General features: G+C 34.3%; 1 protein-coding gene across 1 annotated transcript in view; it reads right to left on the reverse strand.

The window, feature by feature from the left end:
• STAG1 (STAG1 cohesin complex component) overlaps positions 1-17,898 on the reverse strand; it is a 425,011-nt gene that overhangs the window by 82,952 nt on the left and 324,161 nt on the right. Inside the window, exons 11-14 of the mRNA XM_060011307.1 lie at positions 17,721-17,819; positions 17,126-17,205; positions 11,636-11,743; positions 8,560-8,674 (exon numbers count right to left, since the gene is read on the reverse strand). Of these exons, the coding sequence (XP_059867290.1) occupies positions 8,560-8,674; positions 11,636-11,743; positions 17,126-17,205; positions 17,721-17,819 (402 nt within the window). The remainder of the gene's footprint in view (positions 1-8,559; positions 8,675-11,635; positions 11,744-17,125; positions 17,206-17,720; positions 17,820-17,898) is intronic.

Below are 17,898 nucleotides of genomic sequence, written 5' to 3' on the forward strand. Positions count from 1 at the left end.
ATATATCAAACTGTCAAAAATTAAATACAAAGAAAAAACATTAAAAGCAGCAAGGGAAAAGCAACACATAACATACAAGGGAATCCCCATAAGGTTAACAGCTGATCTTTCAGCAGAAACTCTGCAAGCCAGAAGGGAGTGGGAGGACATATTTAAAATGATGAAAGGGAAAAACCTACAACTGAGATTATTCTACCCAGCAAGGATCTCATTCACATTCGACTGAGAAATTAACACCTTTACAGACAAGCAAACGCTATGAGAATTCAGAACCACAAAACCAGCTTTACAACAAATGCTAAAGGAACTTCTCTAGGCAGGAAACACAAGAGAGGGAAAAGACCTACAATAACAACCCAAAATAATTTAAAAAATGGTAATAGGAACACACATATCAATAATGACCTTAAATGTAAATGGATTAAACGCTCCCATCAAAAGACACAGACTGGGGCTTCCCTGGTGGCGCAGTGGTTGAGAGTCCGCCTGCCGAGGCAGGGGACATGGGTTCGTGCCCTGGTCCGGGAGGATCCCACATGCCGCAGAGCGACTGGGCCTGAGAGCCATGGCCGCTGAGTCTGTGCATTCGGAGCCTGTGCTCCACAACGGGAGGGGCCACAACAGTGAGAGGCCAGTGTACTGCAAAAAAAAAAAAAAAAAAAGGACACAGACTGGCTGAATGGATATAAAAACAAGACCGGTATATATGCTGTCTACAAGAGACCCACTTCAGACCTAGGGACACATACAAACTAAAAGTGAGGGCATGGAAAAAGATATTCCATGCAAATGGAAATCAAAAGAAAGCTGGAGTAGCAATTCTCATATGAGACAAAATAAGACTTTAAAATAAAGACTATTACAAGAGACAAAGGACAGTACATAATGATCAAGGGATCAATCCAAGATAAAGATATAACAATTATAAATATTTATGCACCCAACATAGGAGTACCTCAATACATAAGGCAAATGCTAACAGCCATAAAAGGGGAAATCGACAGTAACACAATAATAATAGGGGAGTTTAACACCCCACTTTCACCAATGGACAGATCACCCAAAATGAAAATAAATAAGGAAATACAAGCTATAAATAACACATTAAACAAGATGGATTTGTTATTTACAGGACATTCCATCCAAAAACAACCTAATACACTTTCTTCTCAAGTGCTCATGGAACATTCTCCAGGATATACCATATTTGGGATCACAAATCAAGCCTTGGTAAATTTAAGAAAATTGAAATCGTATCAAGTATCTTTGTCAACCGCTTTGCTATGAGACCAGATATCAATTACAGGAAAAAAACAGTAAAAAGTACAAACACAAGAAAGCTAAACAATATGCTACTAAATAACCAAGAGATCACTGAAGAAATCAAAGAGGAAATCAAAATACACCTATAAACAAATGCAGCAAAAGCAGTATAAAAGGAGGTTTATAGCAATACAATCTCACCTCAGGAAACAAGAAGAATCTCAAGTAAACAACCTAACTTTAAACCTAAAACAATTAGAGAAAGAAGAACAAAAAAACCCCCAAAGTTTGCAGAAGGAAAGAAATAAAGATCACATCAGAAATAAATGAAAAAGAAATGAAGGAAACAATAGCAAAGATAAATAAAACTAAAAGCTGGTTCTTTGAGAAGGTAAACAAAATAGATAAACCATTAGCCAGACTCATCAAGAAAAAATTGGAGAAGACCTAAATCCACAGAATTAGAAATGTAAAAGGAGAAGTAACAAACGACACTGCAGAAGTACACAGGTTCATGAGAGGTTACTACAAGCAACTATATGCCAATACAATGGACAACCTGGAAGAAATGGACAAATTCTTAGAAAAGTACAACCTTCTGAGACTGAACCAGGAAGAAATAGAAAATATAAACAGACCAATCACAAGCACTGAAATTGAAATTCTGATTAAAAATATTCCAACAAACGAAAGCCCAGGACCAGATGGCTTCACAGGCGAATTCTATCAAACATTTAGAGAAGAGCTAACACCTATCCTTCCCAAACTCTTCCAAAATATAGCAGAGGGAGGAACACTCCCAAACTTATTCTATGAAGCCACCGTCACCCTGATACCAAAACCAGACAAAGATGGCACAAAAAAAGAAAACTACAGACCAATATCACTGATGAACATAGATGCAAAAAGCCTCAACAAAATACTAGTAAACATATTCCAACAGCACATTAAAAGGATCATACACCATGATCAAGTGGGGTTTATTCCAGGAATGCAAGGATTCTTCAATATAGGCAAATCAATCAATGTGATACACCGTATTAACAAAGTGAAGGATAAAAACCATATGATAATCTCAATAGATGCAGAAAAAGCTTTCGATAAAATTCAACAGCCATTTATGATAAAAACTCTCTAGAAAGTAGGCAGAGAGGGAACTTATCTCCACATAATAAAGGCCATATATGACAAACCCACAGCCAACATTGTTCTCAATGGTGAAAAACTGAAACCATTTCCACTAAGATCGGGAACAAGACAAGGCTGCACACTCTCACCACTATTATTCAACATAGTTTTGGAAGTTTTAACCACAGCAATCAGAGAAGAAAAAGATATAAAAGGAACCCAAATCAGAAAAGAAAAGTAAAACTGTCACTGTTTGCAGATAACATGGTACTACACATAGAGAATCCTAAAGATGCTACCAGAAAACTACTAGAGCTAATCAATGAATTTGGTAAAGTAGCGGGATACAAAATTAATGCACAGAAGTCTCTTCCATTCCTATACAATAATGATGAAAAATCTGAAAGAGAAATTAAGGAACTGCTCAAAAAGAATAAAATACTTAGGAATAAACCTAGCTAAGGAGACAAAAGACCTGTTTGTAGAAAACTGTAAGACACTGATGGAAGAAATTAAAGATGATACAAATAGATGGAGAGATACACCATGGTCTTGGATTGGAAGAATCAACACGGTGCAAATGACTATACTACCGAAAGCAATCTACAGATTCAATGCAATTCCTAATCAAACTATCAATGGCATTTTTGAACAGGACTGGATAAAAAATTTCACAATTTATATGGAAACACAAAAGACCCCAAATAGCCAAAGCAATCTTCAGAAAGAAAAATGGAGCTAGAGGAATCAGCCTCCCTGACTTCAGACTATACTACAAAGCTACAGTAATCAAGACAGTATGGTATTGGCACAAAAACAGAAATATAGATCAATGGAACAGGATAGAAAGCCCAGAGACAAACCCATGCACATATGGTCATCTTCTCTTTGATAAAGGAGGCAACAATATACAATGGAGAAAAGACAGCCTGTTCAATAAGTGGTGCTGGGAAACTGGACAGCTACATGTAAAAGAATGAAATTAGAATACTCCCTAACACCATACACAAAAATAAACTCAAAATGGATTAAAGACCTAAATGTAAGTCCAGAAACTATAAAACTCTTAGAGGAAAATATAGGCAGAACACTCTATGACATAAATCACAGCAAGATCCTTTTTGACCCACCTCCTAGAAAAATGGAAATAAAAACAAAAATAAGCAAATGGCACCTAATGAAACTTCAAAGCTTTTGCACAGAAAAGGAAACCATAAACAAGAGCAAAAGACAACCCTCAGAATGGGAGAAAATATTTGCAAACGAAGCAACTGACAAAGGATTAATCTCCAAAATTTACAAGCAGCTCATGCAGCTCAATAACAACAAAACAAACAACCCAATCCAAAAATGGGCAGAAGACCTAAATAGACATTTCTCTAAAGAAGATATACAGACTGCCAACAAACACATGAAAGAATGCTCAACATCATTAATCATTAGAGAAATGAAAATCAAAACTACAGTGAGATATCATCTCACACCAGTCAGAATGGCCATCATCAAAAAATCTAGAAACAATAAATGCTGGAGAGGGTGTGGAGAAAAGGGAACACTCTTGCACTGCTGATGGGAATGTGAATTGGTACAGCCACTATGGAGAACAGTATGGAGGTTCCTTAAAAAACTACAAATAGAACTACCATATGACCCAGCAATTCCACTACTGGGCATATACCCTGAGAAAACCATAACTTGAAAAGAGTCATGTACCACATTGTTCACTGCAGCACTATTTACCATAGCCAGGACATGGAAGCAACCTAAGTGTCCATTGACAGATGAATGTATAAAGAAGATGTTGCCCATATATACAATCAAATATTACTCAGCCATAAAAAGGAAATGAAATTGCGTTATTTGTAGTGAGGTGGATGGACTGAGAGTCTGTCATACAGAGTAAAATAAGTCAGAAAGAGAAAAACAAATACCATATGCTAACACACACACACACACACACACACACACACACACACACACACACACACACACACACATATATGGAATTAAAAAAAAAAAGGGTCTGAAGAACCTAGGGGCAGGACAGGAATAAAGACGGAGACGCAGAGAATGGACTTGAGGACACGGGGTGGGGAAACAGTAAGCTGGGACGAAGTGAGAGAGTGGCATGGACATATATACAATACCAAATGTAAAACAGATAGTTAGTGGGAAGCAGCTGCATAGCATAGGGAGATCAGCTCCATGCTTTGTGACCACCTAGAGGTGTGTGATAGGGAAGGTGGGAGGGAGATGCAAGAGGGAGGGGATATGGGGATATATGTATATTTATAGCTGATTCACTTTGTTATACAGCAGAAACGAACACAACATTGTAAAGCAATTATACCCCAATAAAGATGCTAAAAAAAAAAAGAATCCGCCTTCCCATGCAGGCGACACGGGTTCGAGACCTGGTTTGGGAAGCTCCCACATGCCACGGCGCAACTAAGCCCGTGCGCCACAACTACTGAAGACCTTGTGCCTGGAGCCCGTGCTCTGCGACAAGAGAAGCCCCTGCTCAATGCAACTAGAGAAAGCCTGCGGCAGCAACGAAGACACAATGCAGCCATAAAGAAACAAATAAATAAAATAAATTTATTTTAAAAAAAAAGGATCTGGAACCCTAACAACAACAGGAAAGTTTACTTTCTAAACGCAGTTTTTCGTAACATAATTTCATAAAAGCAGCATGAAAATCAGGCATTTGCAAGCATTCTTTGTACTCCTTGGGAATTGATGAACAAAAAAGGTAGCTCATTAATGGAGAAAGAGTCATTGTACAGCAAATAGATAATCAGAATTATATTAAAATTTATGTATAAATTATATAACATAAATTAAAATTATATTTATTGTCTAGGTGAACTTTACCTTGCTATATCTAAGTATAATTTATTTTATAGGGTGTCCTCTAATCCCGTATATAACAAACTAATCTCATTTTCCTGACTTTATTTACAATTTTCTGGGTGTGTTACCATTTATCTCTAATTGGCTTCAAGGTTGCTCATAAATATTTTACCTCATGTTTTTTCTGCCCTGCTCACTTCTCTGTCGAATAGTTAAATACACTAAAGGAGTTCACTGTATAATGGAATCTTATATTTATTCCTTTTATGGAAAATCATTTACAGTGCAAATAACCATTCCAAATTATTAAGCCTAAAATTTCTAAATACTGTTATATTGGCTTTTATTCTCTGCAGAAGCAGAGCCAGTTATTGGTGAAGCTTGAAGAACATATTAAAAAAGAACCCCCAAAAGTTAATACTCTGGGGAGATTTCCTGGTTATATCAATAATATGTCTGTTAACTTTCTGTCTTAAATTACTGTCATAATGCACCTCATCATTTCATATGCCTAAAAGGACAGTTACCATACTTCTAGATTGTCCAGAAATGTTCTGGGTTATGATTAGTGCTTTGGAATAATTATCAGTAGTATCCTTGTCACTCTGAAAAGCATCACAGTTTGTACAGGAAATATTATGGTCACACTGCATATAGGGAAATATGGACTCATCACATGCAAGTACCATTTATCCTACTATATGGCATGTATCTCAAATACACAAGGTATTTTTTCACTTGAAACCAATGACTACTAAAAAGGAAAGAAAAACTAGTTTAGGCAGATCTCTTAATCTCCCTCATTTCACCTATAATTCCCATATAAAAGAGGACTACTACTCCATGGACTACAAACCTCTCTCAATTCAACAGTTTAGAATTCTATTACTAAAATGTTACTATTTAACATCCTAGTAAAACAAAGGAATAGGAATGATTTTCAATTCGGTTAATTCTAGTTAACTGATCAGTAATCATCTATAAGCTGGACTTATTTTACTTTATGATTTCTAAGGTCTCTTTCTATTCAACTTTTTATGAGTCTAAAATATTACTGAAACACACATTACAGTAAAACAAGAGGAATTCAGAATAAGACAATCAGAATCCCACCGTATTGTAAGAATATGACTTTAATAAGCATTCAGCTCCAGGTGTACACAAGAAACCCTTAAGTATGATTTGCAGTTGTTTTTGCAGCTGACAAGAATGCCACAGAGGAGAACTGGGAAATATATTTTAATGTTCTTGTAACACTTTAGTAAACAGCAGCAAACACACGAAACAGCAGTACCATTTGAAATATAGAGCAGTAATACACATCACAAATTATTGCTTTATATAGAAGATGAAACTGTGTAAAACTAACTACTTATGGATTTTAATATATCAAAAAGTAAAGTCCTTGGGCTTTCAGAGATCTAAAACATTTTCTTTCAATTAATAATCAAGTTAAAATAGCCTGATCATCATATTCCCTAAACTTTCCAGCAGTTTAAATAGTATATATGTGTCTCATCCCTATCAAATTTTGAAATTACTGTTGCTGTTAAAGTCAAATTTTTAAATATGACTTGATTGTTGCAAAATACTTTTAATCCCATTTCTTTAAAGCCTAAAGGGCTAAAGATTTAATTTGAATCATCTACCACAAGTGTGATATTTATTAAGTACTTAGTGTTTTACCTTAAACATTCACAAACATCTGTATTTTACTCCATAATATACCCACACTTGCTTTGTTAAGAAAATAATGCTTTAAACCCTTACTATGGAAAGTGTGGTCCCTGGACTTCTGGTCCAGAAGCATAAACATCACCTAGGAGCTTGTTAGAAAGGTAGCATCTCAGACCCCAACCCAGAGCTACTGAATCAGAACTGGCATTTTAACAAGATCCCACGTAATTTGTATACACATTTAGAACAGTGTTCTTAAATTCTTAAACACGTCCTTTACTCAAACGCAACTCTCCAACTGGTTTTGTTTCTGACTTTATTCTTTCTCTATCTGTTCCCAACTCACTTAAAAGATACCGGGAATTCCTTCACCACTTTACCACTTTTCTGGCTTTGCTTTGCCCGAACGCCACTCTTTCCACTGAGTAAGTTCTTACATCTCTCTCTGATTTTAATTTTCTTATAGACTGCCTGTTTGTCTCTCTATTCCTCATTCCTACAGGGTTTCTCCAGCACTTTCAAACTTGAGCATACAGTCTCAAGTTTTTCTTCTTCCTGGACATGCCAATACAAACCAAAAATACTCTTTCCCCAAGTAAAGTTCAGGGTCCTAGATTTCCAGATTTTTGCCACCTTTTTTGCAACTCTGTTCCCACTCACTTATAAGCCAACAAGTTTGTTCATTCAGGGGGTCTTTAGGTTTAGTTTGCCATTCCCCCAATGTCATACCAGCAGTAGGAAATACAGTTCTAATATCAAAGAACATTTAAGTGGGCAAAACAAAGTTCACTTGCGCAAACAGACTTAGATAGATAATATGTTATGGATGTTAACTGTTTAATTGATAAACTGACATGGAAATGTCACATGGAATTACTACTATGGATTTGTACAACTACTAATTTACATCTAAATTCATATTTTTCTTTCTCCTTAAATAACATAATTTTCAAACAAGATAAAACTAATGGTTTTAATAGCTTGACAATGTTCATGAACTGTTTAAATAATATAATGTGGTTTTTTTTTTTTTTGGCCATGCCACACAGCTTGCAGGATCTTAGTTCCCTGACCAGGGATTGAACCTGGGCCTTCGGCAGTGAAACCACGGAGTCCTAACCACAGAACTGCCAGGGAATTCCCTAAATAATATAATTTAAAAGGCATGGGCAAAAATTCAAGAAAAAAAAAGCAACAATAAAAAGTATGTAGTATTACAATGCAATACTATAAAACTTTAAAAATTGGTAGCCTATATTCAGTGTTAATCCACACCTGCATACATATTCCCACAAAAGGTAGAGTACTGATTCCATAATCATAAAATCAAATCCATGGAGGCAGGGAATTCCCTGGTGGTCCCAGTGGTTAGGATGCAGGCTTTCACTGCTGTGGACCCTGGTTCAATCCCTGGTTGGGGAACTAAGGTCCCACAAGTCACGTGGCACAGCCAAAAAAAAACCAGAAAAAAAAAAACAAACAAAGAAAATATCCATGGAGTCAGATTTGTAAGAAACAGGCTTGTCTTCATTTGATTAAAAAATATCGTTAATTACAATGAATTAAACAACAATTTTATTTAAAATGTAATCTAATGTTAAAACAAAAACAAAATAAAGAATTATGTTAAAAATTTACCTCACTTTCAAGAAAGAAAAGAACCAGCATCCTAATAAGGTTCCCATTTGGACTGTTCCTCCCCCTCCTCTTTGCTAATGCTTCTTCTGCTTGTGGGTCATGTCTGCTAAATAGCCTGGAAATAAGTAACAAAACAAGAACTTTACAAATTTACATGGATATGAATTTTAGTCTTTTCCTTCAATGTATAAATTATTTCAGTGTTAAAAGAAGAAAACAGTACTAGAGATCAGGTTACTGATTTGTTTCAACACAAGTATGTAACTGATGTTTTTATAGGTCAAAAAGTGGTTAGATCTAAACAATTTCATACAGTTCAACTATACATAAAGTGTAAAAGAAAGCTTTTTTTACTGACGACTAATCAATGTTCAAATCTTTATGAAAAACATAAACTTTTTATTCTCTATGATAGATACTAAAGTATGTAATTTTAAATAGAGTTCTATTTCCTTAAATATCCATTTTACAGTCATGTAATTATAGAATTTAACCAAAGGCTCCAGCAATAATGGTAAAAATTCAGACTTTTAATCATGATTTATTTCTTCCACTATCTTCTGTTTACTAACCTATTACCTAGAAACAGTATTCAACAACCCAACAGTATTGAGTAAAATGAAAGAAACATTAAATTTATAAAAATACTACTTAGTGGCAAAACTTCTAGAATATGGCAAAGAAATGACTTGAAAATTTTAATTTGCTAAGAAGACTTATTCTAACAAAACTTAAGGACTACTCAAGGTGCCTTACTCCCAGGTATTGCTCCAGGTAAAAGGGATATAATACTGAACAAAGAAAAAATCCCTATTCTCATTGAGCTCTCACTCTAGTGGTTGGAGATAAACAGTAGATCAATATATACCACCTCAGGTGTTACAAGGAAATACAACCGTCTAGGAATAGGAATATAGAGTGCTAGTTTAGACATGGAAGTCATAGTAGGCCTCTCAGATGAGAGGCTAAATAATTGAATAAAATAAGAAAAACTTCATGTGACATAAAATATAAACCAATTTCAAGCAGAAAATGAGTATTGAGAAACTATTTTTGGAGGGAAGGGGAAAGTATATGGCAGGGGTATAGAAGACTAGAGTATTATCTTGAAGCTATATCTGCACAGCTATCAGACTGGTTTAAGAGAAAGCTTATTTGGGTGGCTTTCAGAGGTGGGGGGCAAATGGAAAATATGAGGGTCCTTTACACTAAAACGTACAAATTTAAATAACTGCATTCACTGTATATAAGGCACTGAGTAATTAGCTTAATTTTTCTAATATTAAAATGTAGAATTTTCAATGACATTAAAACATTCATTTCAGATACATTTTACCGTTTTTTGGATGCTTGGTATAGCTTAATACACTAGACTAAAAAACAGACTAAGTCTATGTGCATGCACACATTTTTTTTTTTTTAAACTTTATCGTGGAATTCTGGGGCTAGTCTACAGTTTACTTGTTAAGATTTTAACAGATCACAATATTAAATGGTGGGAAAATGCTGAAAGAGATCATTAAGAATCAAAAGTTCTCAAACTGAATATTTTCAGGGCAGGGGCATAAAACAAGCTTATGAAGTGAAGCTTTCATTTGCATAGGAGTTGACTTCCTTTGCACAAAGAAATAAAAAATAATGGCAGCTTACATTTGTCAATTTTTACGTAAAATATTATAATTTAAAATTCTTTAGCAAGTGTTTCAAACTTACAAAAACACAATACAAATAAAATTAAATATATCCAAAGGTTCTTTCTGATTACAGTGCTGCCAGTTTATGGCCTCTATTCTGTAGCTGACCAGCCTTTTTAGTCTATCTTTTCTTTGAAACTATATAAGCAATAATTCTTTCTAAAAAAACACAAAGCTTTTTGAAAAGTTAAGTAGAGAACAGATTAGAATTTATTACTAGAATACAATAAAAAAGGAAGGGAAGTGAAGACTACAGTATACCCTTGATATTTGTGATAGACAACACCTCAAGATAAATATGGAAATAGCATTATTCTTTATTAGCCAATGATGTCAGAGTCACTGTCAAAGTCAATATCTTATTTTAAAAGTCATGCCTAAAAATTCTGACTTTCTTCCTCACTTTCATTACCAGCATGCCCTACTAGCCAGCTTCCTTCTTAAAGATTTTTCACATAGAAACAACTTTTTCTCACTTTGAGAGGTACCACTAAGTAAAGAGCAGTTTGTGGCTGCAGCACTGAGCTGCTGATGCTGGATGGAGGGCCAGGGCTGCTCATTATCAAAGTTAATCATCCATGTACAACAGTTGCCCAGTGCATGATTTACATCTGTGCTTAGCATAATTACAAATCACAACATGTAATGGACTTCTGGGTTCACCTGTCAAAGTCACTAAGTTAAATCTATGAACAAAAACAAAAACAAAGCAAAACATCCCCTTGCCCAAGAATATGTTTACATTTTAAGAATGAATTAATCTACTAATAAATTATGTAACATATACAGTAGACCATGATCAAAAATATATTTCATAAGAATGTTTAATTATATTCATAAACTCTCACTAGCGCTATGCTTTGTCAAAAAAATAGATGAGATTTTGCTTTTAAACTGTAACTGCATATATAATTTTTAGCATCATTATGGATTACTGATTAAAATAATCCTCATCCTGACAGAATGGAGAAAAATGAAAATTTGGGAGGCGTTTTGAGGATATTTAAATTACCAATGTTGAGAAGATGAGAACTCAGAATTTTAAAAGGGAAAAAAATTTGGTGAAATAAAATATCAGTTACTTAGGGGAGTCTTTATAAACTTCAAGCACTTCTCCTTTCTCCACTCACACGCCTAAGCTGACTAGCTGAGAACCATCCTTTTAGATTTCAGGCCAAAGGAATATATCACAAGGGACATCATTCTCAGGGATGTGATTCATGATGTGCACGTAGGTGTGAGAATATTATAACCCCCAGAACTTGGGGCAATGGCCACTTCTAGCACTGTTTTCAGTCACTATTACTTTCTTTCATTAACTGTAAAACAACGACAAAACAACATATGAAAGTGGAACCTGGTTTCAAAGAGAATTAACTCACTTTTTGTGAAGGAATTCTCCAGCTGCCACAGCAACAGGGCGATGTGCTGAGTATACCAAGTGGTAAACATTTTCACAGTCTTCATTGGAAAGAGCTTCTTCACTTCCACTGAAAAATTCAGAAAGTAACACTGAGCCAAAAATAGTTACTGTCAGTTCTACCTTGATTAACATTTTGTAAGGTTCTTTATAAAAGCTCAAGCATGCTGACTTTATTTTCGTCTGACTTTGAAAATAATATTTCTCTTTAACTATAAAAGACACTTAATTGTTATATAAAATTCAGAAAATACAGATAACACAAGAAAATAAAATGTCCACATTTCTTCCCATACACACCTATGGACAATGAGTATTAGTACCTTGGGATATATATTAGCCCAGTTTAGCTCAGTTTCTTTAAATGTGCATAAGATTTTTGTTAATAGGCACTGGTCATATATTTGCCCCTGTTTTACAGAGTTAAATTATTATTGTACTATGTAACTCTTTCCAGAACTGTCTATTTTAAATTATAGTTTATCACAATATTTACAATACTATTTAGTCTTCTTTCTATGTAAAATGGATTCACTAGTCATAACCACTCCTCTATTAACACAAATTTCCCACCTTTCTATTCATGCATTCTTAAAGTTTGAAACTTTTCTTGGTTTGCTGGAATGTATCTTTAAGTATTTTTTTCCTAAAGAGGGAACATCTATTTCCTGATTATTAACATGATTAAAAATGTCTGACAGGGTTATAGATTAATGACTAGATGACTACAGAATTCTTGGGCTATACAGGTTCTTGACAAGATGTAGGGGTATAAATTCATTCTCTGGAGATGCCTAGAGGTTAGGAGGAGATCGAGGGATCTGACAAATATAAATTAGAATGACCTTTGCAGCAGAATAAGGTAGCTGCATCATAGTATAAGGGAGAAACTTTAGTTCTGAAAGAAAAAGAGCTGAATATCAAGGATGGGAGACAGACAGAAGCATTTTTTAAAGTACACTTTTCCCCCCTCTCAACAAGGCCTAAGTTTTAACCTCTTCACTTAATTACATGTATATCATCAACTCAATTAGCTAATACCCTCAGGATAAAGTTAAACTCATAGGAAAAAAAATTTAACAAGATATCTCAGTAATCTAAGCTCATAAGTGAAAGGAAAGTAATCTATACCAAAAGAAGAATTAACAGATGCAGAGAAAAAGAATTTAAAGATGGTATAACAGGATGTTAAAGGTGACTTAACTTGTTGTTTTGGGGAAGTTCTGGTAGAGAGTCCACAAGCCAAGAAAAATAAGGCCAGATCATTTCATGCAATGCTATAAGAGACTGGAGAGTTAGTTTTGGGAACCTTAGCTCATTTCTCACCAAAATAATATATAAGTAGACATTAGGAGATTGAGCAATATAATGAGTAGAAATCCATACTTCTTCCATGTTTCCTTTAGGCCAGATATGGAATACTTAAAGGGAGCCAGCCTGGATAGTTTTAAAAGACATTTTGCCCAACAAGACCACCTAAAGGGCAAGCAACTCAAACAGAGGAAACCTGAAAGTCAGGCGCTGAGTCACACAGTAAATAGCCAGAGGAGGCACTGTCCACTCTGGGGAACTTCCCATTGTCATAAATACCTAGAGTGGGGATGAGACAGGAGGGAAAGGGACAGGACACAAAATGCTAGATAATGAAGAAGGGGAGCAGCTGTTGGGATGCTAAGATAGGCTAGAACCAGCTCAAACCAAGGTGGCTTTGAGAACAGTTGGGTCACTGACCTTTAGCTAATTATACCTTCATTGAAATACTAAAAATCACTCCCTCTTACACCATGACAGTTCCGAGGAGGACCATAAAAGGTCAAAAAGTAGGCAGTGGTCCAATTCTTGGGAAATCCCCACCCTTCACCAAAATAGCAAGAATATTCCTCCCACTCAGCCTATGAAATTACTTAACCTATAAAAACCTATGACCCCATGCCCCTGGGCAGAGCTCACCTTCCCAGAAGACCCTGTGCCCTGGAGCCGCTCTTGCCTTCTGAGACAGGCCTCATTCTGCCTATGGAATGTGTATCTCTCTAAATAAACTTGCTTTCCCTTTACTATGGTTCGCTCTGGAATTCCTTCCTGTGGGAAGCCAAGGACCCTCACTTGGAGGTCCATCCTAAGGACTTCTGTGGGTTCCAGGATGACATTTCCCTCTTCTGCAAAAGGGAGAGCTCTCTGAGGAATCCATAAAAGGACCAATATACCTAATGAATTATTAGGTCATCTGACACAGCTGGAGGGCCATAACTATACTTTTATATAAGACACATTTTGCCCTTATTTCCTCCAATGAAAACATAGAAAAAAACCTTAAAAATAGACTTTTGAAACTAGCCAAACCATTTTCTAAATTAATGATGAAAGTATGATTTTTTTCAGCCAAACAAGGTCTTAGATGGTTTGAAAATACTCTTTAAGGAAGTAAACTAGCCTGAAAAGACAATACTGGAGGAGTCTATGAGAGAATTACTCTTCCTTGGAAGTAAGGGAAGAAGTACTATCAAAGCAAAGTTTACTCCTGTCTAAATGAGCAATTACTGAAACTAAATAAAAAAAAGGAAGCAAAAAAACCCAAAAAAGGGTAAAAAAGTAATCCTTAACAATAGATTTTAAACTCTAGACAATTCCGATGAAAAATACAAGTGGTTGCAATGTGGGTATTTTTTGTTCAAGGGAAAGACATTGATAAGCTTGTGAAATTTACAAGTAAACTATAACTAGGGGGCATAATAATTTAAAATAGAATTTGAAAAGGAAAAAATTCTTCATAAATGACAAGGAAGAATGAGATGTAAGGATAAAGTGAATATTATCAGAAGATGTACAAATCATGAATAGAGAGGTACTGATCTATATACTCTGAAGTATACCAAGCAACAACCGAAAAGGAAAGACAAGTGAACAATAGTAGTTCAAGACTTTAACACATCCTTCTGAAAAAGTAGACAAAAATAAGCAAAGGTATAGATAATTTGAATGACTCTAAATAAATTCAAAGTAATGAATATAAATAACTATATACACAACACAGATATGTATTGTTTCTAAACATACTTAGAAAATTCAGAAAATTGACCAAAGTACTCAGAACACATTCTCAAATAATACAATAAAATAGAAAGATCAGCTTTAAACAATCCGATCTAGGGAGAACAAAAATTACTACTGAATAATTTTGATTTAAACTGAAAATCATAAAGGTAATCAAAATACTTATCATTGATTGTCTATGAAAATATTCTATGTCCAAATTTTTAGGAGACTAGTAAAGTAGTACTTAAAGGTATATTTGTTACTTTAAATACGATTGTTCAAAAACAAGAAAGAAATAGCTAAAAGAAGCTAGTTCTTTGAAAAGAACAGTAGGACGGACAAACCTCTGCCATGACTGATCAAGAGGATACAAATAAAATGAACGATGTAAATAACAAAAGAAATAATAGTTTTATGAATAAAAATATCATAAGCTATCAAATAATAAAGTTGAAAACTGTGATAAAACTGATATACTATAAAAATCATATGAAAAGCCAAAATTATTACAAGAGGAAGTAAAGGTTAACTTAGATAGATAACCACTGAAGAAGTAGAAATGGTAATCAAAGACCTTTCTCTCAAAAGAAACTTAAAACTGACATGGCTTTAACAAAAGAATTCTCTCAGAATTTCAAGGAGGAATTAATCTGTCATAGCAAATTTATTTCAGAACAGAAAAAGGGTGAGAAACTACTGAAGATATTTTACAAACAGTATATATCTTGATTTCAAAGTTGGGTAAGGAACAAAAAAATTATGTCAAATTTACACACAACACAGATGTGAAAATCCTAAATAGGATATTAAATGTAACATTGCATTTAAACAAAATACAATGAAAACAAATATGTCATGTTCAAACAGGATTTATTCTAGAAATGCATGGGTGTAAATCACCATTAGACAAATCTACCAATTTTATTCAGGCTCAACAATGTATGAAAGGAAAATCCCAGAAAACTGAGAATACAAAAGAACTTCTATCATATCAAAAACCTATCTCAGAAATAACTTTAGATGCCTTCCTAGAACAAGAACAAAAAAATCCACTATCAGTGATACTTCCATAGTGTTCAAAGTCCTGGCTAATGGAAGTAGACAAGAGAATGAAACAAAAGTTTTAAGGTTAGAAAAGGAGAAGACAGAACTGAAATTGTTTGCAGATCATATAATAATCTACGTAGTAAATTCAATACAATCAAACCATCAACATGGATAAAAGTTCTAATAAGCTGCACATAAAAGACCAACATAAAAATTAAATGTTTCCTTGCCTTAGGAATAACTAAGTAGAAAATATTTTTAACACTAAATACTAATCAAATAACAATAAAACAATAAAAACATACAGTATTTAAGAATTAACCTAGTAAATAATGTACAATACCTCTAGGAAAAAATTTAAACCTTATATAAAAGACCTAATGAGATCTAAATAAAACAATACATCATTTTTATGTATAAACAATACATAATTGTAAAAAATTCCATTCTCTCCTAAATTTTTCATAAAATTAAATGCAGTTCTTTGTTTTGGCCATGCTATGCAGCCTATGGGATCTTAGGGGCCCCAACCAGGGATCGAACCCGTGTCCCCTGCAATGGAAGCATGGAGTCTTAACCACTGGACCACCAGGGAAGTCCCTAAATGGAGTTCTAATATTTAAACTCCCAACCAAAGTTTCTGAGGAATTAGACAAAAGTACTTTAAAAATTCATAAAGAAGAAAAAACAAATCCACAAGTAGCTAAGTGGATTTTTAAAAGAAAGGCAAAGAAGAAGGAACAAACCACTAAGAGGCCATATTTATAACATACAACATATACTAGAGTATAAAGCCACAACAACAAAGAATATGGTAATAGAGCAGAAAGAGGTAAAAAGAGATCAAAACAACAACAGACCCTGGCATACATGATGTTTGGTGTATGACAGATATAGCCTCACAAAGCGGGGAGGGGAGGATTTGTAATGACTTTGCCGGCACTTGCATTCTCTCACATAGATTCTTCCTAGTTTTTAGTCAAAGCTCTATAGATGAAACTAACCCTATTTTAAAATCTCTATCATATTAATGACACAATTTAAATGCCTTATTTCCTTTCTCCTACTTCTATACCATTCCAAAGAAGCCTATTTGAAAAACCTATCCCTTTGAAGCCTTCTCTCTCTTTAAACAGAAGTATGTTACTTCTCTGATACTGCATAAAAGAACTTTTATGTAAGAAAATAGACAATATTCAAAATAAAAAACAAAGAGAAAACAAAACATTTTGTTTCAAACCTAACCTTAAAATGTGAAAGTAAAACCTAAAGTAGTAAGAATATATATTAGGGTTATATATGCGAAGTACATCAATAATGCTGGGAAAAAACATTAATATATTAGCAGATTAAATTAAAATATTATACTTACTGAAGTATCAGAGTAACCAATCGAATAGCTTCCACAGCAACATCATATTCCTTATCAAGTGTCATTGATACAATGCGATCCTGAAGAAAAGTTATACATCAAACCAACCATGAACAGAAAGTAAATGGAGACAGATCTGAGGTAATGTCTTTGGGGGAGTTCATGGAAGACTAATGATAGATTAGTCTAATGATGATTAGGTTAAATGGAAAGCTTTACTATTGAAACCATATTATCATAGTCCTATGCACACACCAGGAGGTGTCATAAATGTTTATAATATAAAATTTTTTTCATCAACTGGCATTCTCTAACAGAGACAAACCTTACCTTGCAAAATTAATATAACTATAAAAAAGCTGTCTATGAAAAAAATCTTATTTTAAGCAGGTGAGCCTTCTATTGAAGGTAATGAATAAGAACTCATGTTGGTAATATGTTTTGTAAAGCAGAGATTCATCTATTTAATACAGGTTCATTTAAAGAATATGCAGTAAAGAATATGACCTAAACACTTGTTATGGTAATGCCATTTGCTAAACTAGCTAAAACGAGCATTTTTAAAGTGAAAAAGAAAATACGCTAAGCATCTTACCTTGAATCGGTTAGTGAATAGCTCCAATTTGGGGAATAATTCTCTATTGGTATACAGACTTTGTAGAGCTTTCAAACACTTCAGCCTGACTTCTCCTTGCTTCAGAAATACAAACAAAAACACAACAGAAGCAGTCAATTCTATGCCATAAAAGTTGAAAAGATTTTCAAGTCTATAT

This window comes from Delphinus delphis, chromosome 4, assembly GCF_949987515.2.
Source record: "Delphinus delphis chromosome 4, mDelDel1.2, whole genome shotgun sequence".
Lineage (NCBI taxonomy): Eukaryota > Metazoa > Chordata > Mammalia > Artiodactyla > Delphinidae > Delphinus > Delphinus delphis.